This window comes from Ovis aries, chromosome 1, assembly GCF_016772045.2.
Source record: "Ovis aries strain OAR_USU_Benz2616 breed Rambouillet chromosome 1, ARS-UI_Ramb_v3.0, whole genome shotgun sequence".
Taxonomy (NCBI): domain Eukaryota; kingdom Metazoa; phylum Chordata; class Mammalia; order Artiodactyla; family Bovidae; genus Ovis; species Ovis aries.
Window position 1 is genome coordinate 178,321,949 of NC_056054.1, and position 23,696 is coordinate 178,345,644.

General features: G+C 41.9%; 1 protein-coding gene across 1 annotated transcript in view; it reads right to left on the reverse strand.

The window, feature by feature from the left end:
* Positions 1 to 21,855, reverse strand: part of CCDC80 (coiled-coil domain containing 80) — a 34,880-nt gene extending 13,025 nt beyond the window's left edge. The window contains exons 1-4 of the mRNA XM_004002921.6: positions 21,066 to 21,855; positions 18,772 to 20,654; positions 10,708 to 10,864; positions 379 to 515 (exon numbers count right to left, since the gene is read on the reverse strand). Coding sequence (XP_004002970.3) covers positions 379 to 515; positions 10,708 to 10,864; positions 18,772 to 20,643 — 2,166 coding nt within the window. The 5' untranslated portion in view covers positions 20,644 to 20,654; positions 21,066 to 21,855. The remainder of the gene's footprint in view (positions 1 to 378; positions 516 to 10,707; positions 10,865 to 18,771; positions 20,655 to 21,065) is intronic.
* Between the last annotated feature and the right edge of the window lie 1,841 nt (positions 21,856 to 23,696).

Sequence of the window (23,696 nt, forward strand, 5' to 3'; positions counted from 1 at the left end):
TTTCCGGGTTCTTCCAAATTATGCCTTATATTAAATCTGAGTTTTCTTAAAACAGAAGCTAAACGCTCTTCACTTTTTCTCACCAGGGTCTGACACATCATAGCTATTCAAAAAGTGTCTGGTGAATTCATGACTTTAATGTTATGGAAGAATTTAGTCTGAGTCAAGTAACTGAACTACAGGGGGGTCATCCAATTTAATATTTTCCATAGACCACAAATTCTAGAGGACAGTGGTAACTATTTGGACCATTTCCAAACTTTCCCATCTATGAAATAATTTGTGCTCAGTCGTATGTGTAATAGACTCACTGATCCCCCCAAAATGAGTTTCTCTCTTAAGGAATGGCACTGCACCATCCCAAACAGGAACCCATACCTTGACTCTGAGGTCCACGTCCGTGAGCACCATAAAGAAATCATTGTAGGTCATTCCATACTCCTTCCTCAGCTCGCTGATGAGATGCTGGTCTACCAAGTCCTCATCATCCACGACTCGCATAGGTTTCTCATTGTCTTAAGGCAAATGAAATGTGAATAAATATGGATGTGACAAAAACAGAAATCAGTGGGAAACCAAAGGGTGGAGGAGCTGAGCCTCCATCCCGAGTTAATTAGAACTGCCTTCATTAGTTGCACACATTCAAAGAGTACGTTGTTTGAACTAATGTTTCCAAAGTGAACAAATATAGAAACAAACGAATAAATAAGCTCATTTTGAAAGTCACTCTTCCAAAGATGATCGAACCCCATCTCTGCCCACGCTGGTTATAGTGAATCAGAAGGAGCAACATTAGAATGAAGCTACTGAGTCATTCCTGGAAGAAGATTGCCAACTCAACCTGGGATGAGTCATTATTGTGACTTACCAGGGAAACAGACCCAGATTCTTTGGTTAAGCTTTATTTCACTTAAAATTTTATTTTAGTTTTAGTTATTTATTTAAGTCTAAAATTGGTGTCTGTTCCTTCCTTTTATTAGAGCATTTTTTGGGACACAGTAAACTATGTCATTGCTATGTGTGTGTATATTAGTCACTCGGTCGTGTCCGACTCTATGTAACCCCATGGACTGTAGCCAGCCAGGCTCCTCTGACCATGGAATTCTCCAGTCACTGCCATAGAGAAAAATAAAAAGCCTATGTTTAAATCTGGTCATTTGACTCCAAAAAATCAAGCTTTTCATAAAATAAATTTTGTAAGTGAATACAAGGTTAAGTAAAATGTTACCGAATTTCTAGAAGTTCTTAATGTTATATATATTTTCAAATATCAAGCCCTGAAAACTATTATAATTCACAGTGGTTCCTGCAGGTGCCACTGGGTTAATGGGAAGTATGAACATGACAAACCATTAATACCGTGCCTGGAAAACACTTTGAAATGATAGAAGGGCTTATTTACTTCTTTGCTCCCATACAGGTTACAATGCTTCCCTCAACCCTATTAAAATTTTCATTGGTAGAATAATTCCCTATATTAAAAAAATTACAAATATTAAACTTAGCAAATTTGTAATAATAAACATATTACAGAAGGAAACTTATTTGGTTATTATCAACACTGTTACCCAATGAATAGCACTACAGTAGAAGAAAAACACAATTTTGTAGCTACAAAGGTAATCTAGCCAAGTATCACAGACTATTCTGCTTTTATTGATATAAAGGGGGCAATTATAATTTAGGTATTACTTTGGTTTACTTGATTAAGATTGTTGAAAGTATATAAATAAGATGCTTGATTCTCCCAAGTAGATCATAATGAGAGGGAAAAGAATACTATCATTAATAAAATATGTTAATTTAAAAGAATTGTTAGGTTCTTCATGCTGTTGGTTTCTTTTTTAATTTTTTAAAAATTTATTTATTTATTTATTTTTTAAAAATTTTACTTTACAATACTGTATTGGTTTTGCCATACATCAACATGCTGTTGGTTTTTGTTTAGTTTATCTATTGAGTAAAAATAGCAACTTGAAGAATAAAATACAAAGTATGATGTTGCTGCTGCTGCTGCTGCTAAGTCACTTCAGTCGTGTCCGACTCTGTGTGACCCCATAGACGGCAGCCCACCAGGCTCCCCCGTCCCTGGGATTCTCCAGGCAAGAATACTGGAGTGGATTGCCATTTCTTCCTCCAACGCATGAAAGTGAAAAGCGAAATTGAAGTCGCTCAGTCGTGTCTGACTCTTCTCGACCTACCAGACTGCAGCCTACCAGGCTCCTCCATCCATGGGATTTTCCAGGCAAGAGTACTGGAGTGGGGTGCCATTGCCTTCTCCAAAGTATGATGTTATTCTTGGTTAAAAGGAAATAAAGCAAAAGAAAACACATCCATATGGGAATATACATAGGAAAAAGTCCAGAAGGACATAGAGCTAATAATAATAGTTGTCTCTGGGGAGTGAGAAGAGGTGAGGTAGAAACTTTGACTGTTTATGTGAGCCTATATTATTTAAATTTTAACAAGGAGCATATTTTATTTTGTGATTAATAATATTAATATGAATTATGATGATGAAGGAAATCATTAAAAAACTGATTTGTAAGCATCCTTAACAACTAACGTTCTGATTTTAACACTTTACAAATCAGATTTTATCTTGAACCTAGGAACTGCTATTTTTAATTCTCAACATACATTCATTTTTGGTTTTTTATTTGGAACTTCTTATTAAATTTATCCAGATTCTGCAGAAGCTCTCTAGTCTTCGTCAAGGGTGGCAGGGCTTAAAAACAAACATTCCTTAGAATACATCCTATAAATTGTCCACATGGTCCCAATCCAGATAAAATGGTTCATAGACCCAAGCCCATTTTGTGGGATTTGGTCATTTCACACAACCTGCCCCTGGACCTAAGATTTTTGAGGAGGGCCAACAGGAAGGGTGAGCTCTGCTGTGTGCTGATGAGGACTGGCCCTATAAATGAAGGACTTGCCTAGTTTCCCACCCTTTAAGAACTCCAGCTCCAAAAAGTCAGTGGTTAAATTCAGGTAGTAGTAAATTTCTTCATGCATTTGTTTTTCCATGTCTGACTATAGACAGCAATGACACTGCAGAAAAATTCAGCTTCAAAGGCAACTTATTAAACACCAACTGTATGCCAGGCATTGCATCTAAAGCCTCCATCTGTGACTGCTGCCTCTCAGTGACACCCATGGTTTCTCCTCCTCCTCCTTCTCATTCCTATATTCAGGCCATTCTTCCAATGTCCTGGGACAACTTCAGCTCTCTGTTTGCTCTGGAGCTCCAAATCTGCTCTGGCAGTTTTTCAAAGTAGGATTCACTGTATACCTTCATCATGAACACCTGGAGTGCATGTTAAAATTACAATCCTTGGACCCAGATCTATCTGGCTCATGGCCCCAGGAGCACCAATCAGTTGTCTCAGGGTCAGGAACCGGGCAATTAGGAAATATCCTGCAGCCCCAAGCCTAACCAGCTGTTCACCCAGCTCATCTGTGTTTCCCATGGAAACCCCAATAATAACCATGGTCTAGGCTCTCTCTTCACTCTGGCTTCTGCTTCCTGACCAAAACTTGGTGTTCCTCCCATGACCTTGTGAGGTGTGGTGCAATTTCCTCTTTGAGTAATGAATGAGTAATATATTCCATTTTCTTTTGGCATTCTGACTTTGCTGCACCACCAGACCTTAATAAACCCTGTCCTGAAGTAATGCACAATGTAAATAAAACATACTTATAAGGCACTTAAAATATAATTATCCTATACAAGAAGTCAATATAGACCAAAAATCTCTTGGTTGCATTTTGGATAAATCTGGAGGTAAAGACTCCAGCAGAGGCTGAATTGTTTTTAGTTGATAATGGATAAATTTAACTAACTTTGTTGTCAATCCGCTTGTTCCTTCCTGTTTTACTCTGTGAGTGAGTTGTTTCCCTGCCTAGCACCCAGTTGTGGGATGAGTGAGTGACTGAATTGAATGGGTATGTGAGACTAGCCTGGACATTTCTGATCTCAAAGCTGAAGCCCGCATTTGGTTCCTAGAAAGAACAACTTGTCTTATCCATGAAGAATGTGTCCTGTCAGGTGCTTTTCTGTCCTACAGACTGACTACTAAGAAGTATAAGAAGTTATTTAAAATTTATTTGAAAAATATGTTTAGAAATCTTTAGTGACTTCACTTAATTTACCAAATTAAGTTTGAACTCTCTCTCCTGGTATTTGAAATTCTCTAAAATTGGGTGCCAATCTACATTTCTAGACTTCTCTTCCATTCTCTCTGCCACTCAACTTTCTGCTCTAGGCCAAATTTAACTGCAAATCAGAATCACTTGAGAAACATTTTTAAAACAAACTCCTGAACTCCACCCCCCAAACTGGGTCAATATCTTATAAGGAATACCTATAAATTGAGATTAAAAAGACCAACAACTCAATACAGAAATAAACAAAGGACACTAAAAACAAAATATAAAGTTGCCTGAAACATATGAAAAAAATCTTCAATCACATTTATAAAAAGAAAAATGCAACCCAATACTATACCACACTAAGATACCATTTTTCACATGCAGCATTGGCTAAAAACATTCACAAGTCTGATCATACATTCTATTGAAGATGTTTGGAGATATAGACATTCTTACACATTTCTGGTGGCTCTGCAATATCATACAACTTGCATGGAGAGAAATTTGGTGATATCTACCAAAGCTAGATATACTTTCCATTTGACCCAACAATCTTACTTCCAGAATCTATTGTAAAGAAATGCCCGCATACATAAAGTGATATGTGTACAAGGTTAATTCTGAAATCTTTTATAATAACAATATACTGAAAGCAATCCAAATGTTCCTCAACAAAGGGAGTGGTTAAATAAACTACGGTAGAATCTCAGAATGGCTTAATAAAGAATGAGAAAGATCTCTGTGTACTCATAAGAAAAGATCTCCAGGAAATACACTTAGGTGGAAAAAAAAATGCAAAACAGATATATAATTACTATTATATGTACCAGAGATCAAATTACCAATATCAGCTGGATCATAGAAAAAGCAAGAGAATTCCAGAAAAACATCTACTCTGCTTCACCGACTATGCTAAAGTCTTTGATTGTGTGGATCATAACAAATTGTGGGAAATTCTTCAAGAGATGGGAATCCCAGACCACCTTACCTGTCTCCTGAGAAATCTGTATGCAGGTCAAGAATCAACAGTTAGAACTGGACATGGAGTAACAGACTGGTTCCAAATTGGGAGAGGAGTACGTTAAGGCTGTATATTGTCACCTGTTTATTTAACTTATATACAAAGTACATCAGGCAAAATGCCAGGCTGGAAGAATCATAAGCTGGAATCAAGATTGCCCAGAGAAATCTCAAAAACCTCAGATATGTAGATGACACTACCCTTATGGCAGAAAGCAAAGAGGAACTAAAGAGCCTCTTGATGAAAGTGAAAGAGGAGAGTGAAAAAGTTGGCTTAAAACTCAACATTTGAAAAAATTAAAATCATGGCATCTGGTCCCATCACTTCATGGCAAATAGATGGGGAAATAATGGAAACAGTGACAGACCTTATTTTCCTGGGCTCCAAAATCACTGCAGATGGTGACTGCAGCCATGAAATTAAAAGACACTTGCTCCTTGGAAGAAAAGCTATGACAAACCTAGACAGCATATTGAAAAGCAGAGACATTACTTTGCCAACAAAGGTCCGTCTAGTCAAAGCTATGGTTTTTCCAGTAGTCATGTATGGATGGACCATAAAGAAGGCTGAGTGCCGAGGAATTGATGCTTTTGAACTGTGGTGTTGGACTCCAAGGAGATCAGTCAATCCTAAAGGAAATCAGTACTGAATATTCATTGAAAACACTGATGCTAAAGTTGAAGCTCTAATACTTTGGTCACCTGATGTGAAGAACTGACTCATAAGAAAAGACCCTGATGCTGTGCAAGACTGAAGGCAGGAGGAGAAGGAAACGACAGAGGATGCCATGGTTGGATGGCCTCACCAACTCAATGGACATGAGTCTGAGCAAGTTCTGGGAACTGGTGACGGACAGGGAAGCCTGGCATGCTGCAGACCCTTTGGGGCAAAGGGTCAATTTTTCAGATGCTTCTGTGGGGTCACAAAGAGTTGGACACGACTGAGTGACTGAACTGAACTGATTGTTTGTATAAAAAGAAAGGAAAAAGAATAAGGAACTACTGTGCAACACAGGGAACTGTATTCAATGTTCTGTAATAATCTGTAATGGAAAAGAATCTAAAAAAGAGTTTATAATTATATATACACAAATCACTTCGCTACACACCTGGAACTAATACAACATTGTAAATCAGCTATATATTTTTTTAAAAATATTTTTCCTACTCAAGGTAATAAAATATTTTTCTGTTTAAAAAAGAGAGAGAAGGGGAATATAGGTGTCTATATTGATTTGTGTTTGCATAAAGAAGCCATTAAACGGATCAAGATGGAATCATAAATATTACTGTGGGAGCAGAGAATAATAAGGGTCAAGAATGGGTGTAAGACTTGTCTGTTAATGCCTTTTTATATAGTGTTGACTTTGGAATCCAAAAAGTGTATCATTTGTTTAAAAACCTGAATAAAAACAAAAAGTACTTTTGATAGAGTCATTATCAAAAAAATCTACTCAGTTTCAAGGCTCCTCCTTTAAATCCACTCCCTTTTCAAAACTCTGTGATACATACAATACTGTGACAACTATAACTAGAAGAGCTTGTCCCTTCACCACATTCTTCAAGCACTTGTTTTACACACTTGACTTATCAGGTACTTTTAACCCCTTGTTTGTCAGGGTTGATCTTGACAGCGATAAGCTTGATGTTAGAGGCAGTGCAATGGGTGATCACACAAGTTAGGGGACAGGGTGATAATCAAAACCTGAATAAACAGAGAGGGACACCAAGGCCCAGCCTTGTCTCCTAGCACAGAGTGGCAGGGTCTAGAGAAGGCAGCTGCCAGGCATTGTCACCACTGAAGAAGGGAGGAATTGGGACAAAGGGTCAATTTTTCAGATGCTTCTGTGGGGAAGCAGCATTTCTGCCTTGTTATGGATCCAGATGGTTGTGAGGTTGTCCATAAAGGACTCTTCTCAACAGGATCAAAGACAGAGTATTCTAGGCTGAAATGGATTCTATCAGTCTCAGGTATAAAAGTTACTCCAGAGACTCACCTAGGAATTCCCTACTCATGAATCAGGAATCAGTGCTGCCTCTCCTTGTGGCCACATTCCACTCCCACCAACTTTTCCCCCTTCCTTTTCCCCTTCCTTCAGAAGAAGCTATCAAACAATTGCCTTCCCCTCCAAAAAATGTCCTATGTTTTAGCTCTTAAAGTTTAGTGATCAATACCAGTGTCAAAATATTTTTCACCTATATATTTTGCTAAGCATATAAATATACAAATATTCATGCCCGCTATGTTTTCATCTCTCTTCTCTTTTCATTCTGTAATAAAATGCCTTTAGCCAGCTACTCCTTCCCATCTGATAACTTCCTCTATAATCCATCCTCTTAGCATAGACACCAATATTCCTATCTCAAATTGATACTTTAAATATCTCTGACAATTAAGAATGCCTTTATGTGTTAGGTCACTCTATCTTTTATCTTTAATTTTTTTTCTTTATTTTTAATTTGTGTGTGTGTGTGTGTGTGTGTTAGGTCATTCTTAACCTCACATATAATATACTCTGGACTGCCAAAACTGGATAGGCTTATTCTGCACTGGAATTCGCTCAAGAATGAATAACTTTCATTAGGCTAATGACTGAAATCTTCAATCTTCCTGGTGTTTGTAGGTCTATCACCTATAATTCAAAATACATTTAGCAAGATGGACCAGCTGGTGAGTACAGCCCACACTGTAGCTGGATGTGGGCCTCTGTTTTTAAGGCCCTGTGAAAAGTCTGGAAGAGTAGAGAGTGCTTGATTTATTTTCAAGGAAAGTAAGGCCATCTGACAGATTTCCAACTGAAAATCGGTCAAGGCTGGAGATTGGTTTACTGAGACCATGGCGCATGCCAGCGTCTATTTTCTCATGGCTGACTCCCAGTCTTGGCTGAATGCACTACAGCCTTTCCCATAAGGGTAACCTGGGACATGACACAAGGAGAGACAGGCCTTCCAGGAATTAGATGAGGAACAAAATCAAAGGCTCCTCAAATCATGTCCAAGCTGCCATTCAATGAGTGGCAAACACTCAAATCACAATACCTGACTTCCAATAAGGCAGAAAAGGAAATCTTCATTCTCTACAGTTCATATTCAATCCAGATGTCTACAAGACAGCAGGATTCATGCTAACACGTTGCCAAGGCAGCACCAGATGTTTGTAACAGTTAGGACCATGCACAGGTCAAGGTGGAAGACATAATGATTTTTCCAAACTTCTCTGAAATGAGGAACGAGAATTCTTTGTGTGAGTTGGTGGGTGACACATTTGACACCAGGAACACCTGGTGGAGGATGGCTTTCATCACCAGCCAGCAAGTCTCTGTACTGGATTGTATGCCTACTTCCTCTCAAGACATCTGGATTATAATCAAGCTCACTGGCTCCTGCTATTTGACAAGACTGGAAGCCAAAGGTTGACTCCCAGTTGAGCACCAAATATATGGCTTTGCAGTAATAGTCTCTCAGGCTTCAGTTTTGTCACTGACAGGATTAATGTAGCCTGACCCTGAGGAGCAACTGTGAGGATTCCTTGTTAATGAGCAGAAAGCAATTACAAGTATTTTTCAATTATAGTGCTCTAGGCCCTCTGACAACTCATTGACCACAGTAACAGCATTAAATCCTCATCATCGCCTATGAAATGCATATAACCACGTTCTAAGCTGAGACTTAGGCAGTAACTTGCTCAAGGTTACATGCAAATACATTGTGACTGTGGATTTGAACCTCTTTGACTCTAGAACCTCTTTTGTGTCTTTTGCATGTATGACTATTGGTTGTTGTTGGTAAGGACACTCTCTTTTTGTTCTCCGTGAAAAACATATGCATTGTAAGAAATAAATGTCCACAAATCAATCACTGCTCCACTAATGACTTATGTTAAGACATTGGAAAAGTGAAGCTGCTCAGTCATGTCCAACTCTTTGTGACCCCATGGACTATAGCCTGCCAGGCTCCTCCATCCATGGGATTCTCCAGGTAAGAATCCTGGAGTGGGTTGCCATTTCCTTCTCCAGGGGATCTTCCTGATCCAGGGACAGAACCCAGGTCTCCTGCACTGCAGGCAGACTCTTTACCATCTGAGTCACCAGGGGGTCCCAAGACATTGGAAAAGATGCTATTTATTTTCCTTTTGAACTAGCTCAGGGAAAAATGAGCTAATAAAAATAGAGAGTGCACAGCTGAAACTTCATACCCAAATAAATTAGGGAGACCTGCTGGCCAACACTGTACCTATAGTAAACAATACTGTATTGCACACTTCAAAATTAGTTGAGGATAGATCTCAAGCTAAGTGTCTTTACAAAAGTAAAAATATATATATGATTTAGAAAGCTAGGCTATATTAAAAATCAACTGACATTATCATGACTTAATTACAACGATATGTGTTCATAGCACCAAGAGTATGTGACACAGAAATCCATGAAGTAACATGTTATATATACTGAAGTTAAATGTTAATTAATGGAGGGACTTCCCTGGTGATCTAATGGTTAAGATTCTGTACTTCCACAGGAGAGGGCAAGGGTTCAATCCCTGGTAGGTGAAGTAAGATTCCCACATGCCGCAGTAAGGCCCCCCACTCCCTCACAAATTGCTAACTAATGGGGAAAAGTATGCTTTATGTGCTTTCGGACAAAATATATTTTATGAAAAATACCCAGGATATGCAAATGGCACAAGAAGGATTTTCATTATAGTTGAAACAACAGTAAACAAAAGTAGAGAAATTGTGTAAGAAAGAAAGAATTTTGTTTTTAAATAAAGCTCTAGAGATGTAATAGTTATAAAAGACACTGGGTGGGTCAGATCTGGGGCTTCTGACCATGAGGCATAACTACTCACAGTAAATTTGCCATGTTCCCACGAGAACCGCAGCGAGTTAGACCTTAGCTGCCCAACACTGAGTTGTACGCCTCATATGCATCATTAATATGAAAAATTGTGAAAACTCTACATTCAGCCAAATTCTTCTGCTTTCCAAAAGGACGTGGGCGCCATTCAGTCCATATTTCCACTGACTTTTCATTTAGTTTCACAGCTAATCTCAGCCCCCGCTCACTCTCCCCAAGCCTGGCCAGAGTCAAGGACTCCGAAGGGTGTGCGGGACCCATTTATGAGGGAGTTACCTACAACATAGAGGCTGAAGGAGGATCAGATGGTGCTGCTCACAGGCAAGAAGACTCAGGATACAGAAGAAAGTGTTAGAATATCTCTCTGGCTATTCTTTATCAGAATACCTCCCCGACTCTGCCCCACTGAATTACTTCTCTCCTTTTCCTCCATCTTACTGACTTTCAAACTGTAGACTGTTGGCATATTTTTCATTTTAGTGTTCAAAACTTAAGCCAGAACCATCCAGGACAGTTATATAAGTAGTTAGGCAGACTGACCTTTGTTCCCACAAGCAAATAGCCCTCTGGAAACCCCAATTTTCCTTTTGATTCCCCACCGACCTCTCCCATAAGGTATGCCCCACCTTAGCTAAGAGAAAAGCAGTAATATAATCATTAAATTGTTTCAGAGAACCTAGCTGGAAGTGGTCAATTTTCATGGTGCTGTTGCTGACAGGACCGAAGATGGTGATCACGGAGACTTTCCTGGTGGCCATCTTGCAGAAACTTTCCAGATACTCATCTCGCTGCTGCACATACATGCTGTTTTCAGCCTTGGGAGCAGTGATCAGCTGGAGGAGGGCAAAAGCAAGCAAAAAAATTAACTCACAGTGATAGTTTCACACTGAGGGAGATGTCACAGGGATGATCTAGAATAGAGGACTGATGGTGACTGACAGGGTGTGTGTGTTAGTTGCTCAATCATGCTCGACTCTTTGTGACCCTACGGACTGTAGCCCACCAAGCTCCTGTGTCCATGGAATTCTCCAGGCAAGAATCCTGGAGTAGGTTGCCCTTCCTAAACTAGACTGACACCTAAACTGGATCATTTTGTTGGATAGTTAGCATAATTAAAGCCAAAAGAGACCATTTGGAAAGGCCTTAAAAAAAAAAAATGATTCCAGACAGTTTAGAGTTTCTACTCACTTCCACTATCATCTGCCTTCATTATCAGTCTCCACGTGTCTTGGTTTTCTCATTTATGAACTCTGCACAGGAATACTTCTTTCACAAGGCTGTTTGTTGTAAGTATTACATGACACTTAGCGTGCAATAATTGTCCAATAAATGCTATCTCTCTCCCTTTATTTTGATCTTCATTACCTTAATTGGCTGCTCAGACACTGGTGAATTCAGTGGCTACCACTATTATTTCACATCTTACAGGGCTGAGTTTCATAGCCAGGTCTTGGGCACTATGAAACATTCCACGGCTTAGAATTTTCATTAGGTAAAATTCAGAGAATTTTTAGAATGGCTCTTTGGCCCAGTTCTGTCTCCGAACATAATTATTGTCACACTGGGCCTGCACAGAGCTCCTGGTGGATGTCTGTGATGCTGAAACCCTCCAACAGGATGAATTTTTCTCTTTCTGTTCAGCATTCTTTCCAATTCAAACCTGGCATTTTTCACCTAGCCCCTGTGTCTCTCACTCAATTTGACCCCCTGACTTCAGAAGACAGAGCAATAAAAAGAGATGCTTTGGTCACCAGCTATGTGGGAAAACACAGACTTCACTATTTTGGATAAAATGAGGATACTCTTATTTTTCAAGGTTCCTCTTGAACTCTCTCCCTAAGAATGCCTCAATGTTGTAATCTAGCCAGATATAAAAGCCTTTCTACTATGGTGATTATTTTTGTTGCCTTTTTCCTGAGTCTTCTCCAATTTTATTAGCTTCTTCTTGAGCAGAAACCAGGATTGTGTAGCACATCTGACAAATGTTTGGGCATGTGCTGTTTGCTCTGAGGTGGAAGGACATGAAATTTGATTCTGATGATGACTAGATTTTTTTGATCTCTCTAACCCTAAACAGCTTGATCGGCTGATGTCTGCAAAAAACACAGTTTAGTCACCCTATGCAGGCTTCTCATTAGCTCAGAGGCCAGCCTCTAGACCAGGGACTGAACTGGACCACCAGAGAGTTCCCCCATCTATACACTTCCTTTCATTTGACCAATTTATCAAGCACTTTTCTACTTAAAAAAAGTTAGTCCCATCTAACCTTACAAAATATTCCTGACGTTTGTGGCTATTAGCTTGGCATTTTGCAGAAGGGAACTCACCATGTTGTTAAACTCTTTATCAAATACTTCATCAAGATAGTAATAAATCTAGTCCCAGCTCGTTTTGCTGTTTATTTTGCTCTGTCTGAAATGTATTTATTGTGGCCTGCAGGCGTTCCCTTCGAAGAATTATCTGTGCTTGACAAAAATACTATCCTTCATGGAAATCAAAATGAGTTCAATAGCTTTTGAGTAGAACATTAACAAAAATTTTTCCATGATGAAGCTTTTGTTTATGTTTTCTCAGATTGTTATTTATTTTAACAAGACATGATTTCATCTATTTTTGAATTTGTGTTTATGAACCTCTTCAGATGGACAGGGTGGGTAGGAAATGCTTGGTTTAGAAATATAATTCCCCAAGAGGAAAAATAATAAAATTTCCCTTAATTTATTCATTGATTCACACTTAGCCTTAAAAAAGATTTAAGGAGGCTGTAGAAAGATACAGTGATGGTATTTTTGCTTTGTTAGTTTTTTAATTAGCTACATGGCATTTGAAAATATTTCTTTATGTTTTGATGGTAGTCCACATCCAGGTGTTTTGTTTTCAGTTGGTATATTTTAGTCTTTTCTTTTTGGCTTTTCTTTGCTCACAGATACACTATTTTGAAATACATAAAATGACTGTTTAAGTGAAAACACAAAATAGTAAAAAAAAAAAAAGAAAAGAAAGTAACATGTCCTGGTAATGATTTTGGACTCCCTGACCTAAAGGAAGGCTGAAAGAAAGTAAAAGTGTTAGTCGCTCAGTTCTGCCAGACTCTTTGAGACCCCATGGCTGTAGTCCACCAGGCTCCTCTTTTCATGGAGTTCTGCAGGCAAGAATACTGGAGTGGGCGGCCATGCTCTTCTCCAGGGGATCTTACCAACCCAGGGGTTGAACCCAGTCTCCTGCACTGCAGGCAGATTCTTCACTGTCTGAGCCACCAGGGAAGCTCCAAAGGAAGGATAGCGCATATTTAGAATATATGCTAGATGACTGATAACTCCCTGGCTCTGAAACTTCAGATCCATGCATAGACTCCATTCCATTCATGGACCCTTGCAGTCCATGGACAGATCATGCTATGACAGGATTTTAAGAGTTCTCAAAGCCCCTTCTGCTCTCTTTCTTCCCCTTGTGCATAACTGAGAATTTCAGAGAATATACAATCATACCATACCATACCATACCAAGCTGCCAGGCAGCTTCTCCCATGTGTCTCTGAACACAGTAGCCGTAGACTGTGGATACCCAGTGGGAACTGCACTTAAATAAGCAGAGGGCTCTGATGTTTACTTTCACCTCAGGCCCTTTGCCCAGGGAAGCCTTAACCCACCTGGGAGGTGACATTCATTTCGCGTGACTCACTTCCTAGATTCTAGCCCTCCACAACCTGGCCTCAGGCTCTCTCTTGCTAAACTTTCCTCCTATTCCTCCCTTAAGTGACCTCTTCACCCTGTAGCTGGACTGTGGCCTAAATTAGGAAATGAGAGGAATCTGAGTGGCACAGAGAAAGGGTGACGGTCGTCAAAATCCGAAGATCTGCATTTTTGTCCTAGTTCAACCCCTGGCTACTCTGTAGCCTCAACAAAGCCTTTTAACCTTCTAAACCTTGGTTTTCTCATCTTTGGAACAACTTCCCTACGAACTCATAAAATAGTGAGAATCAAGCATACGTATTAGTATATATATTACATAAATATATACAGGCTATGTACACCAAAGCATCATAGATGTATGCTGCCTTTGAAGAATTCACTCACATTCCTTCCCTTACCTTCACCCATGTCACCCTTCTCACCCAGAATCTCCTCCCCTCCCTTCCACCTTATCAGAATCTGAGTCATTCTTCAAATGCAGCATCCTCCTTAAAGTCTCATCTATTCCACAACAATCACTTTCTCCTTTTAATTACTGTTCTTATTATGTGCATGGCTCACCTGGAATTTATGTATTTCCTTGATTTACCGTTTTGTTTTATGTTTATGTCACATCTCTGTAACTAGAGTGTCAATTCATCAAGGCACTGAAGCCCCAGCCCCACTACTGCCTGGTAGGTAGTAGGAGCACAAGGCTCCTCAGGTTACATCAATCTCTCCTGCTGGAGGTGTGGTTCCCTGCTAGATGCAGCCCACAGACCATTGGTAAAGACACTCTCCTTTACATTAAATCTGCTTTTTGAGTTTGCAGCACAGAAAGTGCTGCAAAATGAAGGCAGCTGATCATCTGAACATATTTCAGTGACTCTTTCCCTGTGTACTGACATCTATGTCCCATTCATTTTCTAGCGTGGCAGTACTTCAAACAGAGTTTAAAATGGTAACCATTTCCAGTCTCCTCTTTTTAAAAAGAGCATTTTAGAAGACTGAAGAGACTTAGCACAGAACTTCCCAGTAAACATTATTGTCTGGCACTTGGCCTCTTTCTAGTCTGGTGGTGATAAATCAGGGCATGTATCGTGAAGCTAGAATTGTGTTGTTCTTTCTTATGTTTCTGTTCCAACTTTCCAACTGGCATGTTGGCACAAGGAGCCTCAGGCTATAAGGAAGCTAGTTTGCATAAGTAAAGGGTGCAAATGGAAATGGGAAGACGCTGGGGGGTGGATATTTTAAGTCAGTTTACTCCAAGTACTGTGTTAAGCTCAAAACATTAGACTCTTACAGGATTCTGAGAAAAGGCATTCCAGCTGGTAGTCTGCCTCAGAAAATAGGAGGTTTATATTCTTTTCTAAAATTAAATCAAGTAAGTAGATTATTGTCCCAATATCCAAATTTCTGTAGTAAGGTTAAAAGTACTAACATACTTGAATTACGGGAGATCCAATCTCCAAAGAATACTTAACCTTGAACTTGAATCTATGTATTTCAGTGTGATGAGTCTTCTTGTTCATTGACAAACAGGTCCATGGGCACAGAGAACAGCATGATGACTTTTCAGCTATACCTTACGTATTCCAATGTTTCCATGATAAAAGACTCATCCATATTCTCAATTTTGTCATCCCCAGACCAGCATCAATCAGTCTGAGGGATTAGATTAACTGGGATTCAATCTATTGTTCTCCACTTGACTAGGTGGAAAGCCAGTGAGTTGAGGTACAAAGAACTAGCTGAGTATTAAAGGCAGAAATTCTACATTGGTGCTCAGCACAAAATGTTGACAATTGGTATATCTTACTGTTTTTCTGAGTAATTCAAGATTGAAAAGGAATTTTAAAACACTTGTATTACTAACAGGTTCATTTCTCAGTTTCTGGTTCCTTTTATGGCACAAGCCCACAGTAAGCTCACATCCCTGGGAAGGCAGAACAGGGAAGTGATTGACCCTGAGTTTAAACTCAAACATATCTCAGTTTTAATTCTGGCTTTGTCTTGTATTGATTGGCTATACACCTTGGGAACCTTCTCAATCTGTCTAAACTTCTGTAAATGGAGTTAATTAGTCCGTCCTCATGGGATTGTTGTGAAAATTAATCCACAGTCTCAGCAAAGCACTTTGCAGGATGTGCCCCTTTTGATTGACAGACTGAGAGACAGAAGATTAGGAGGTGTGACCTCTGACCTAACTCTACCTGTAGCTCCTCTGAAGACCACTAGGATGCTATTCATCCAACTATAAGCTGTACCATCACTGCCAGTGTTTCTCTAAGTAGTTAAGTATGAAAGAAGGATATAAATAAACGCAAAGGACTAGGTTATTGTCACTGAGCACCAGGTTACTGAAAATCTGGAAAGAGAATCTAAAAGGCTTGCATAATTTCTTGGATGCAAATCTCACTTCAGTTTGAGTAAACTGGGTTAGGTTGAGGCCAGTTGGGAGGGCTATGTTGTCATCTGTACTTTAATAGCTTGGAAGCTGCTGTGCCTTAATGAATATTAATTAAATCACTGAAACTTCCTGAATAATATCAGCCATGTTTGACAGGAAAAATGAATGGAAAAGAGATAAGCGGTACCAGCAAAATATTTCTGCCAGACACTGGTCTCCTCTCTGTCTGGTTAAAGACTTCTCTCCATCTTTCAACTTTCCATTGCATTTATTTTATAATGTCTTTTCTAATCCATTTTTATTTTTTGACATTATTAGCTCTTCAGAGAACACAGTTCTGATATGACCATCAGCCAGGCACACATGGGACTGAAATGCAAGGCTAAAATGCCTCCTGTTGGTATTTTCTTTCTAATAACAATCCTAGATCTTGGTCCAACCCCAAAGAGCAACGCTGCCATGAGCAAGCCCAGCTGGTTTCTGTTTTGCCTCACATGACATCAGCAGAAGCTGTTGTCTGAATTTTCATTCGCTAGAAATTTATGATCAGGGATACTGTTAAAAGCAGAAAAGACCCAGCCGGGCTTTCAAATCCCTGACTAAGGGAGTGGAAAGAAATGAAAGGCATGACTAATATCAGGGATATAGTATGAAAACCCCTTTCTTCTGACTCATGAGCTACAGGCAGTGGAAGTATTTGCCAGATGGGTGCACAATTACAATCCTGACATTTTACCCATGATTATTCCCCCCCTGGTTAAAACCTGACCATGCCAGACAAAGTTCCAGGTACTCAGAAAGAGAGCAACAGAAAATGCTACTGACGATTTCCCATACCCCAAAGAGAGCAGTTTGCCTCCAAAAGTTCTGTACTAGGTAGAATTCTACTCTAAAATCAGTGATTCTTCTGGTTTGGGCTGGAACATTCCCACTTAAACCTGCGTACTCCGGCAATAACCAAATAGTTGTTAAACTACTCTAATAGCCTATCTTCTGTTAACCTAAGTTTACAGAGTTACTTTAAGGCTCTGGTTAGAAACGAGTACCAACATACAAAATATATATAACAAGACAAACACACACACATGAATCTGTAGAATCAATCAAAATTTAAGTTTTGTTCTATTACAAAGATATACTAGATGGAACAGCTAAGAGAATTTGGGGACATGCCCCATCCATGATAACTCTCACAATGGATTCTGCTCTGAATAACATTTCAAAGTGAGCACATTGAACTTTTTGAAACCCCTAAAAGATAAATGGGCACCAGAGTCACTTCGCTCAGATCATTAATCCAAATTTAGTTAGAAAAATGAAAAGACTCTCTAAGAGATGCCTTGAGAAATGAGCATCTATCTCTTTTGGCTGTGGGAATGCAGGGCATGGAGTCACCTTGTGTCTGCAGCAGGACAGATGCTGTCCTCACATGAGACAGCTCCCTCTCAGGCAGCTAGCTGAATTATTCCTGACTCAGGTTACCCAGCATTAACTTACAGATCTATTTCTCTGAATTAACCACATCATGCCCTTTTTCTCCTAGTCATCCTGGATTAAAATGCAGCATTAAGAAGCTAGGGGCAAAATCTTGGAAGGGCACTAAAATAAGGGCAAGGAGACACTGAGAAAAGATGAATCATTCCCATCAATGATGAAAATTTCCCATACCTTTAAGATGATGCTTATTCTTGCCCAAAGCCCTCTTGGGTCTGACTAGACTCTGGTGTCATTCTTTGGATGGTGGCAAGGAACGGCCAAAAGAGTTACTGAGATGGACCTGGGACTTGCTCAGTACCCAGGGCACTCAGAACCACAGGCAGTGTAGAAATAGGACTGCATGTCTCCTTCTTCACACACACACACACACACACACACGTTCTAGAGGCCCAGGAGAAACTGACATGACATCTTGACTCCAAATTCAGATATGCCTCTAAGGGATCAGAAAATGGAGCAATTAACCCAGCTTCCACACTTTGTTCATTTTGCTTCTTACTAGTAGTTGGGCAGTTGTGGGGGAGGCAGGCTTTAGGAGAGAAAATTTTAGCTAGCTGGTTTAAAAAATATATTTGTGGGGCCAGACAAACAAGGACCCACTCCCCAACCAGGCTGCCACACTTTCCCCCTTTAAGTCTCCCAGTTGTTGGTATAGACCTAACTGTTGATATAGACCTGCTATTTTCCCATACACATGCTTCTAGTTTTTAAGCTCATGCAGAAAGAAATCTTTTTCCTAAATTTTGACTGCCATCAATGCATTCCATTTTATTAATTCTTTTATTCTTCTTTGAACTTGGCAGAAGGGAGTTGTATTTAGAACCTTCTTGTGGAAGAGAGCCATAAGAGGGGGATGGGTCTGGTGGGTTTGGAAGAAGTTGAGCACAGAAGAAGCTGAGTGCTTCCTTGGGCTCGTGGCTAAGATCCCCCAGTCACTCACTGCTTAGGGCCATGGGTCTGTGTGGATAGAGGTTCATAGAATATCTAAGTCAAAAGGAGCTACTGGCCTGGCTGTCCTTCTTTGACAAACCTCCTGATCTTCCTGACAGATTACCTGTTTAGCCATAGCCTGCTATCCAATAATGTGATTTTAGAAAAATAACACTCCAAGTCCTAACACTGCCACAGCCTACAGAACAATACCAAGGAGAAGATTACTTACAAGCAGCCTTCGTTTGCCTTCAAAGGGCCCCAGTAGGTCGGTCACCGACTTCCTGGGATTCTGAGTGAAGGGTTTTGCGGGTTTCAGGTGGGCATCCTGCTCTGTCCTCCCCACCTTTTTCTTCTTGTTCTTCTCTTTCTCCTGCCTGCTCTTTTTCTCAGCCTTGTCCTTCTTCACTTGCTTTTCACTCTTGAGTAACTTGTCTGCTTTCTCACTCTTCACCTTTTTTTTCTTCTCTTTCTCGGGTTTCTCAAGCTTTTCGTGCTTTTTAGACTCCTTCGCCTTTTTGGGGGGTATATTTCCCCCCTGCAACTCCTCCTCCAGCTGAGAGGTGGTCGGCCGGCTGAGGTCATACTCATTGCTAAGAATTTTGTCCTGGGCTTTCTTTTTGGGAGGTTTCCCCTTTGCTGGCTTGTGAGGACCTGGCACCACATTGGGGTCCCGGGGGCCATGCTCCCGCCTGTCTGTGCGGTTGTCCCGGAAACGGCCCGCGCCGGCCCTGGTGCTGGGCTCGGAGATGGCGATGGAAGGGGCAGCTGTGAAGACCTCGAAGCTGGTGGCCTTGCTGGGCCTCCTAGTGGTCGGCGGCCTCTCCCTGGGCTGCTCCTTCCTGGGCGGAGGGTAGAGATTCTTGGAGGCCACCGGCCCCTTGGCAGTGGTCACCTCGGCTGTTGCCGGGGGCCTGTGGGGGGCCGAGGAAAGGTGCACTCGGGGGGTCCAGGGCCTCTGGGTGGTCGGAAAGGCCGTGGTGGTTGTGGGTCTTGCAGCTACCGTCACCACCCGAGAGGTGGCCCGCGTCACTGTTGTGACCGGAGCTGGAGGCAGTGTGGTGGCCCGTGGGGTTGGAGGAGCGGGGGGAGGAGCAGTGGTGGCCGGTTTTCTCACCACCTTCACCCGACTCTCTCTGGTGGGTGGCACTTGCGCTCTCCTCTGCTCCTCTTTCCTCTTCTCACTGCTCGGGCCTGGCCTCCCTGCCTCTCCACCATTATTCCCCTCCTCCACCACTTGGCCCTCAACTCCAGAGGCCTTACATTTTTGCACAAAACCCTTCTGCCTGATCTTCTCTATCCTGCGGATGGGTCCCTGGTCGATGATTTCATACATGGCCTCCAACCTGACCGGGTAAGGGTAGCGTTCCTCCACCTGCAGTGTCTTCTTCAACAGCACCATGCCGAATTTGCCCTTCTCCAGCTTCAAGAAGCTCATCAGCTTTGGGATGAGGCTGGGGTCCAAGGGCTGCTCCAGGACGCGGCCCTCACTGGTGATCCTTCGCACCTTGCCTCCTTCCTCGCCTGCCTGGTGGAACAGCACGATCTGCTGGATGTGCCTCTCAGCCAGCTCACAATACACGTCGTCCTTCAGCAGGCTCATCATGAGCCGGTAGTAGCCGTCCGAGGCATGTGGGGCCGAGATGACCCATACCCTGTTTTTCCCTGCAAAGCTGGCAAGGATGTTGGGAGAGCTGGACCCAGAGGGGAAGCGCAACATTCTTGACCGAGCTAAGGACCCCTCATCTCGGACCATCTCACGGGGAGAGCTCCGAGCTGCTGGGCTCTGCTGAGTTCTCACTGGGGCCCCACGGATGCCCAGCGAGGCTGGCGGCGCGGTGGCATGAGCTACTCTCAATACCGGTATGCTCCTCCTTCTTTGGAGAGGCTGAAGGTTTGGTTCTTCCAGAGTGGTTCTCTCAATTCCCTGAGACCTCCCTGTGTGCCTCAGTAACCGAGCTGGCCTTCTGTTGACGGCGGAAACCAGAGGCACTTTCTGCCCTCCGCGGCTCCCTCTATTCATGGTCTGCCCGTGGGGTTCTGATCCACACACCAGCCACAGTGCCAGCAGCATAGTAAAACTGGGTCCCATTCTCCATGTCATTGTGCAGTCCTCTTTGGGGAGACAGCAGGGTCAAAACAGAAAGGGGAGGGCAGAGAAAAAAAAAGAAAGAAAATCATTTAATTGCAAACAGAGCTGGGCATTATCTTTATCTGTCTTGGCCAAGGAGAGGGGGAAGGGGTGGTTGGAGAAGAAGGAGGGAGGTCAGAGAATGGAAAATCGGATGAGATCCTGTTGCTTTTAAGTCCCTGTAATTTGTCACTGCTTAGCAGAGACAGTTACATTAAGCAGGAAACTCAACTCAGTTCCCCATTCAGCATGCTTGCACTGTTTCAACTGTCTGATGCTCCAGAGAAAATGCACACTGAGCATATTAATTATGACAACATTCCTATTTCATTTCTTCAAATAAATGACAAAGAAACAAACAAACACAGTAAAGACAGGCAGGATTACACACTTACATAGTGGCTCATGGAGATGGAATGCAGAGGTTTTAAAAAGCAATCTGAAGTGTGCTCCCAGGACAGTTCCTAGACGAAATACTTTTCCTCCCAATTCTCCTTCTCCTTTGCAAGGCTGGCTGATACAAAGGGGTTTGCTGCAGCCCCAGGTCCCAGAGCCGCACACAGACCACCGCCTGTCCGGTCCTGAGGGCTGAACTTTCTTCTTTTTCTTGCTGGCTGTGCTTTTTTACCTTCTTGACAAGTAGAATGAGGTGAAAGGAGCTGTCCTTTTAAGTCTTTGCATCTCCATTTGTCTGCAGCTTCTGCTCCGGCGGTGTGTCTGCGAATGCCAATCCCCCCCGGCCGGCCGACAGCACTGGACACCCCTTAAAGTGGAGTCTCAGCTATTTCTAAATCTCGCTCTTTCTCTTTTTCGAGTTCCAGGATCCTTCTTATCACCCTTTCCCCCACAGTCTGGCTTAGTCTCTTTGTTTCCGAGCGTAAAAGCACTGGGATTAATATGTTTTCCAGGCCGAGGGAAAACACAGGAATGTGATGTTGAAAAGGACTTTTTTCTTTTCCTTATGCTTCTCTCCTCCCTTTATTTCTTCCCACCTTTTCCCTCCTCTCTTCCTTCTCCTTTTTCTTCTTCCTCTTGCCTGGATTCAGTCCCAGAAATGCCAGGACAACCTCAGTTTTGATCCAAACCAAACTCAAACAACAGCAGCCACTGGAAATCAAGGAAACTTCACTAAGAATTTAACAGATCAGCAAAACACCGCCTCCTTCCCATTTCAGCATGGTGAGCGGTGAGCCTGGACTGGGAGGGAGAGAAGGGGCTGTTCTTTGGGTGGGGGTGTTGAAACACTGCACATCATCATAAATCACTTTGGAACAGGATGGCTGAGGACTTAACCCCTTCCCTACTGAGTCATCAGGACACTGTCCCTTCCTGTCTGTACACACTGGGCTTGGGAAAGGGAAAATTCTCAGATTTCTACATCTGACTGCTTGATTTTCCTAGAGACAGATAGTCATTTGGGTCAGGGTGCTTGGCTGTACATACACAGACAGTATATATATATATTTATAGTTCTATGAATGTATTTTTATCTCTTTCTCCCTGCTTCGTGTGTTTCATTTGAGGTTGGAAATGCCGATGGAAAACATGGCTGGGTTGTTTTTATTTTATGCTAATTGGGGATCATATTACTGTATTCTTATTCCTAGTTTCTCCTTGGCATGAAAGGAAGCTGGTAAAAGGTTAGAAATGCAAGCAATGGCTGCTGTTCCCCTGAGATTGTGGTCAGCCATTACACAGGGAAAGGCCACTACGACCTCCAATTCTGAGATCTGGCTGTGGTAGGCTAAGAGCTTCCTCAGAGGGCACAAGTGTACGTACGTGTGTGTGTGTGTCTGTGTGTTGCAATATCTTGCACTCCAGAGGCTTCCAGTATCCAGAAGGCTTTAAACAGTCCTTAGAAATAGCTATATTGGAGATACTGAAGCAGCTCTGTGGATCCACCTCACAGATTTGCCATGAGGAATCAGCTTTTAGCAGGGAGGGAGGGTGCCTTGGGTTACACAGATATTTCTTCCAGCCTCTCCAAGTGCATTCAGTCAGTATTAACTGCCCCAGGCAGTGGCAAGTCAGTGTTTTCAGGAGGCCCCTTGTAAGCTAGATCATGTTAATGTCTACACTCTCTGGAATAAACCTGGTCCCTGGGTGTTCCTTTTCATCAGCACCATCTCCGACTGGTCATTTACCTTTCCTTCACATGAGCTCCCGGCACTGAATTGAAGATCTGTGGAGGGTTGAGTATCAGGTTGTCAGTCCACAGCATGAAGACCTGGGGGTGCCAAGGAGGAAGAGCCTTTGCAGAGCCTTTCTGTTCTGGCCTTCTGTAAGTCCGGAACAAACATGGGCTTCAGGCAGAGACTTTCTGTTCCCTGAAGACAGAGATTTCCCCTTTCATGGGATTCACCTGTTAAGTTGATCAAACGCCTAGTGGTGAACTGACAGTCCTGGATGTGACTTCCTTTCGCACATCATAATGTGTTCTACACAATCCCTTGCTGAGCCACCTTCCTTCCTTCCTTTCTCTTCCTTTTGTCTTCTCCCTGCTAATAATAACTACCATTTATTGAGCATGTTCACATGAGGCTCTGGGCTTGGCACTTTCATATATGCTTTTATTTAACCCTCACAGCATCCCCAAGAGACAGCTGGGATCATCCCCTATTTGCAGATGGGCAACCTGAGACTGAATGAATTTAAGTAATTGCTCACTGTCACACAAATGCTAAGAAGTGGGCCTGAAATTTGAACCCAGATGTAGAACTATCTACAAAGCACTGGGTTATCCTGCTTCTTCCTCCTTTCATTTTCTTCCCACACCTTCTCTTTCTTCTTTTCCTTCAATTGGTTTTTGTGTCCTATATTCACAGAAAAGTCTCATTAATTTGTTCAACTAGACCGCTTATAGTTTTAGAGTCTACTTTCTAAAATAATTGTGTAGCAGTACTTTTTGCCTTTCTTAATAGGTCCTTAACATTCAGTTCAGTTCAATTCAGTCGCTCAGTCGTGTCCGACTCTTTGTGACCCCATGAACCGCAGCACGCCAGGCCTCCCTGTCCATCACCAACTCC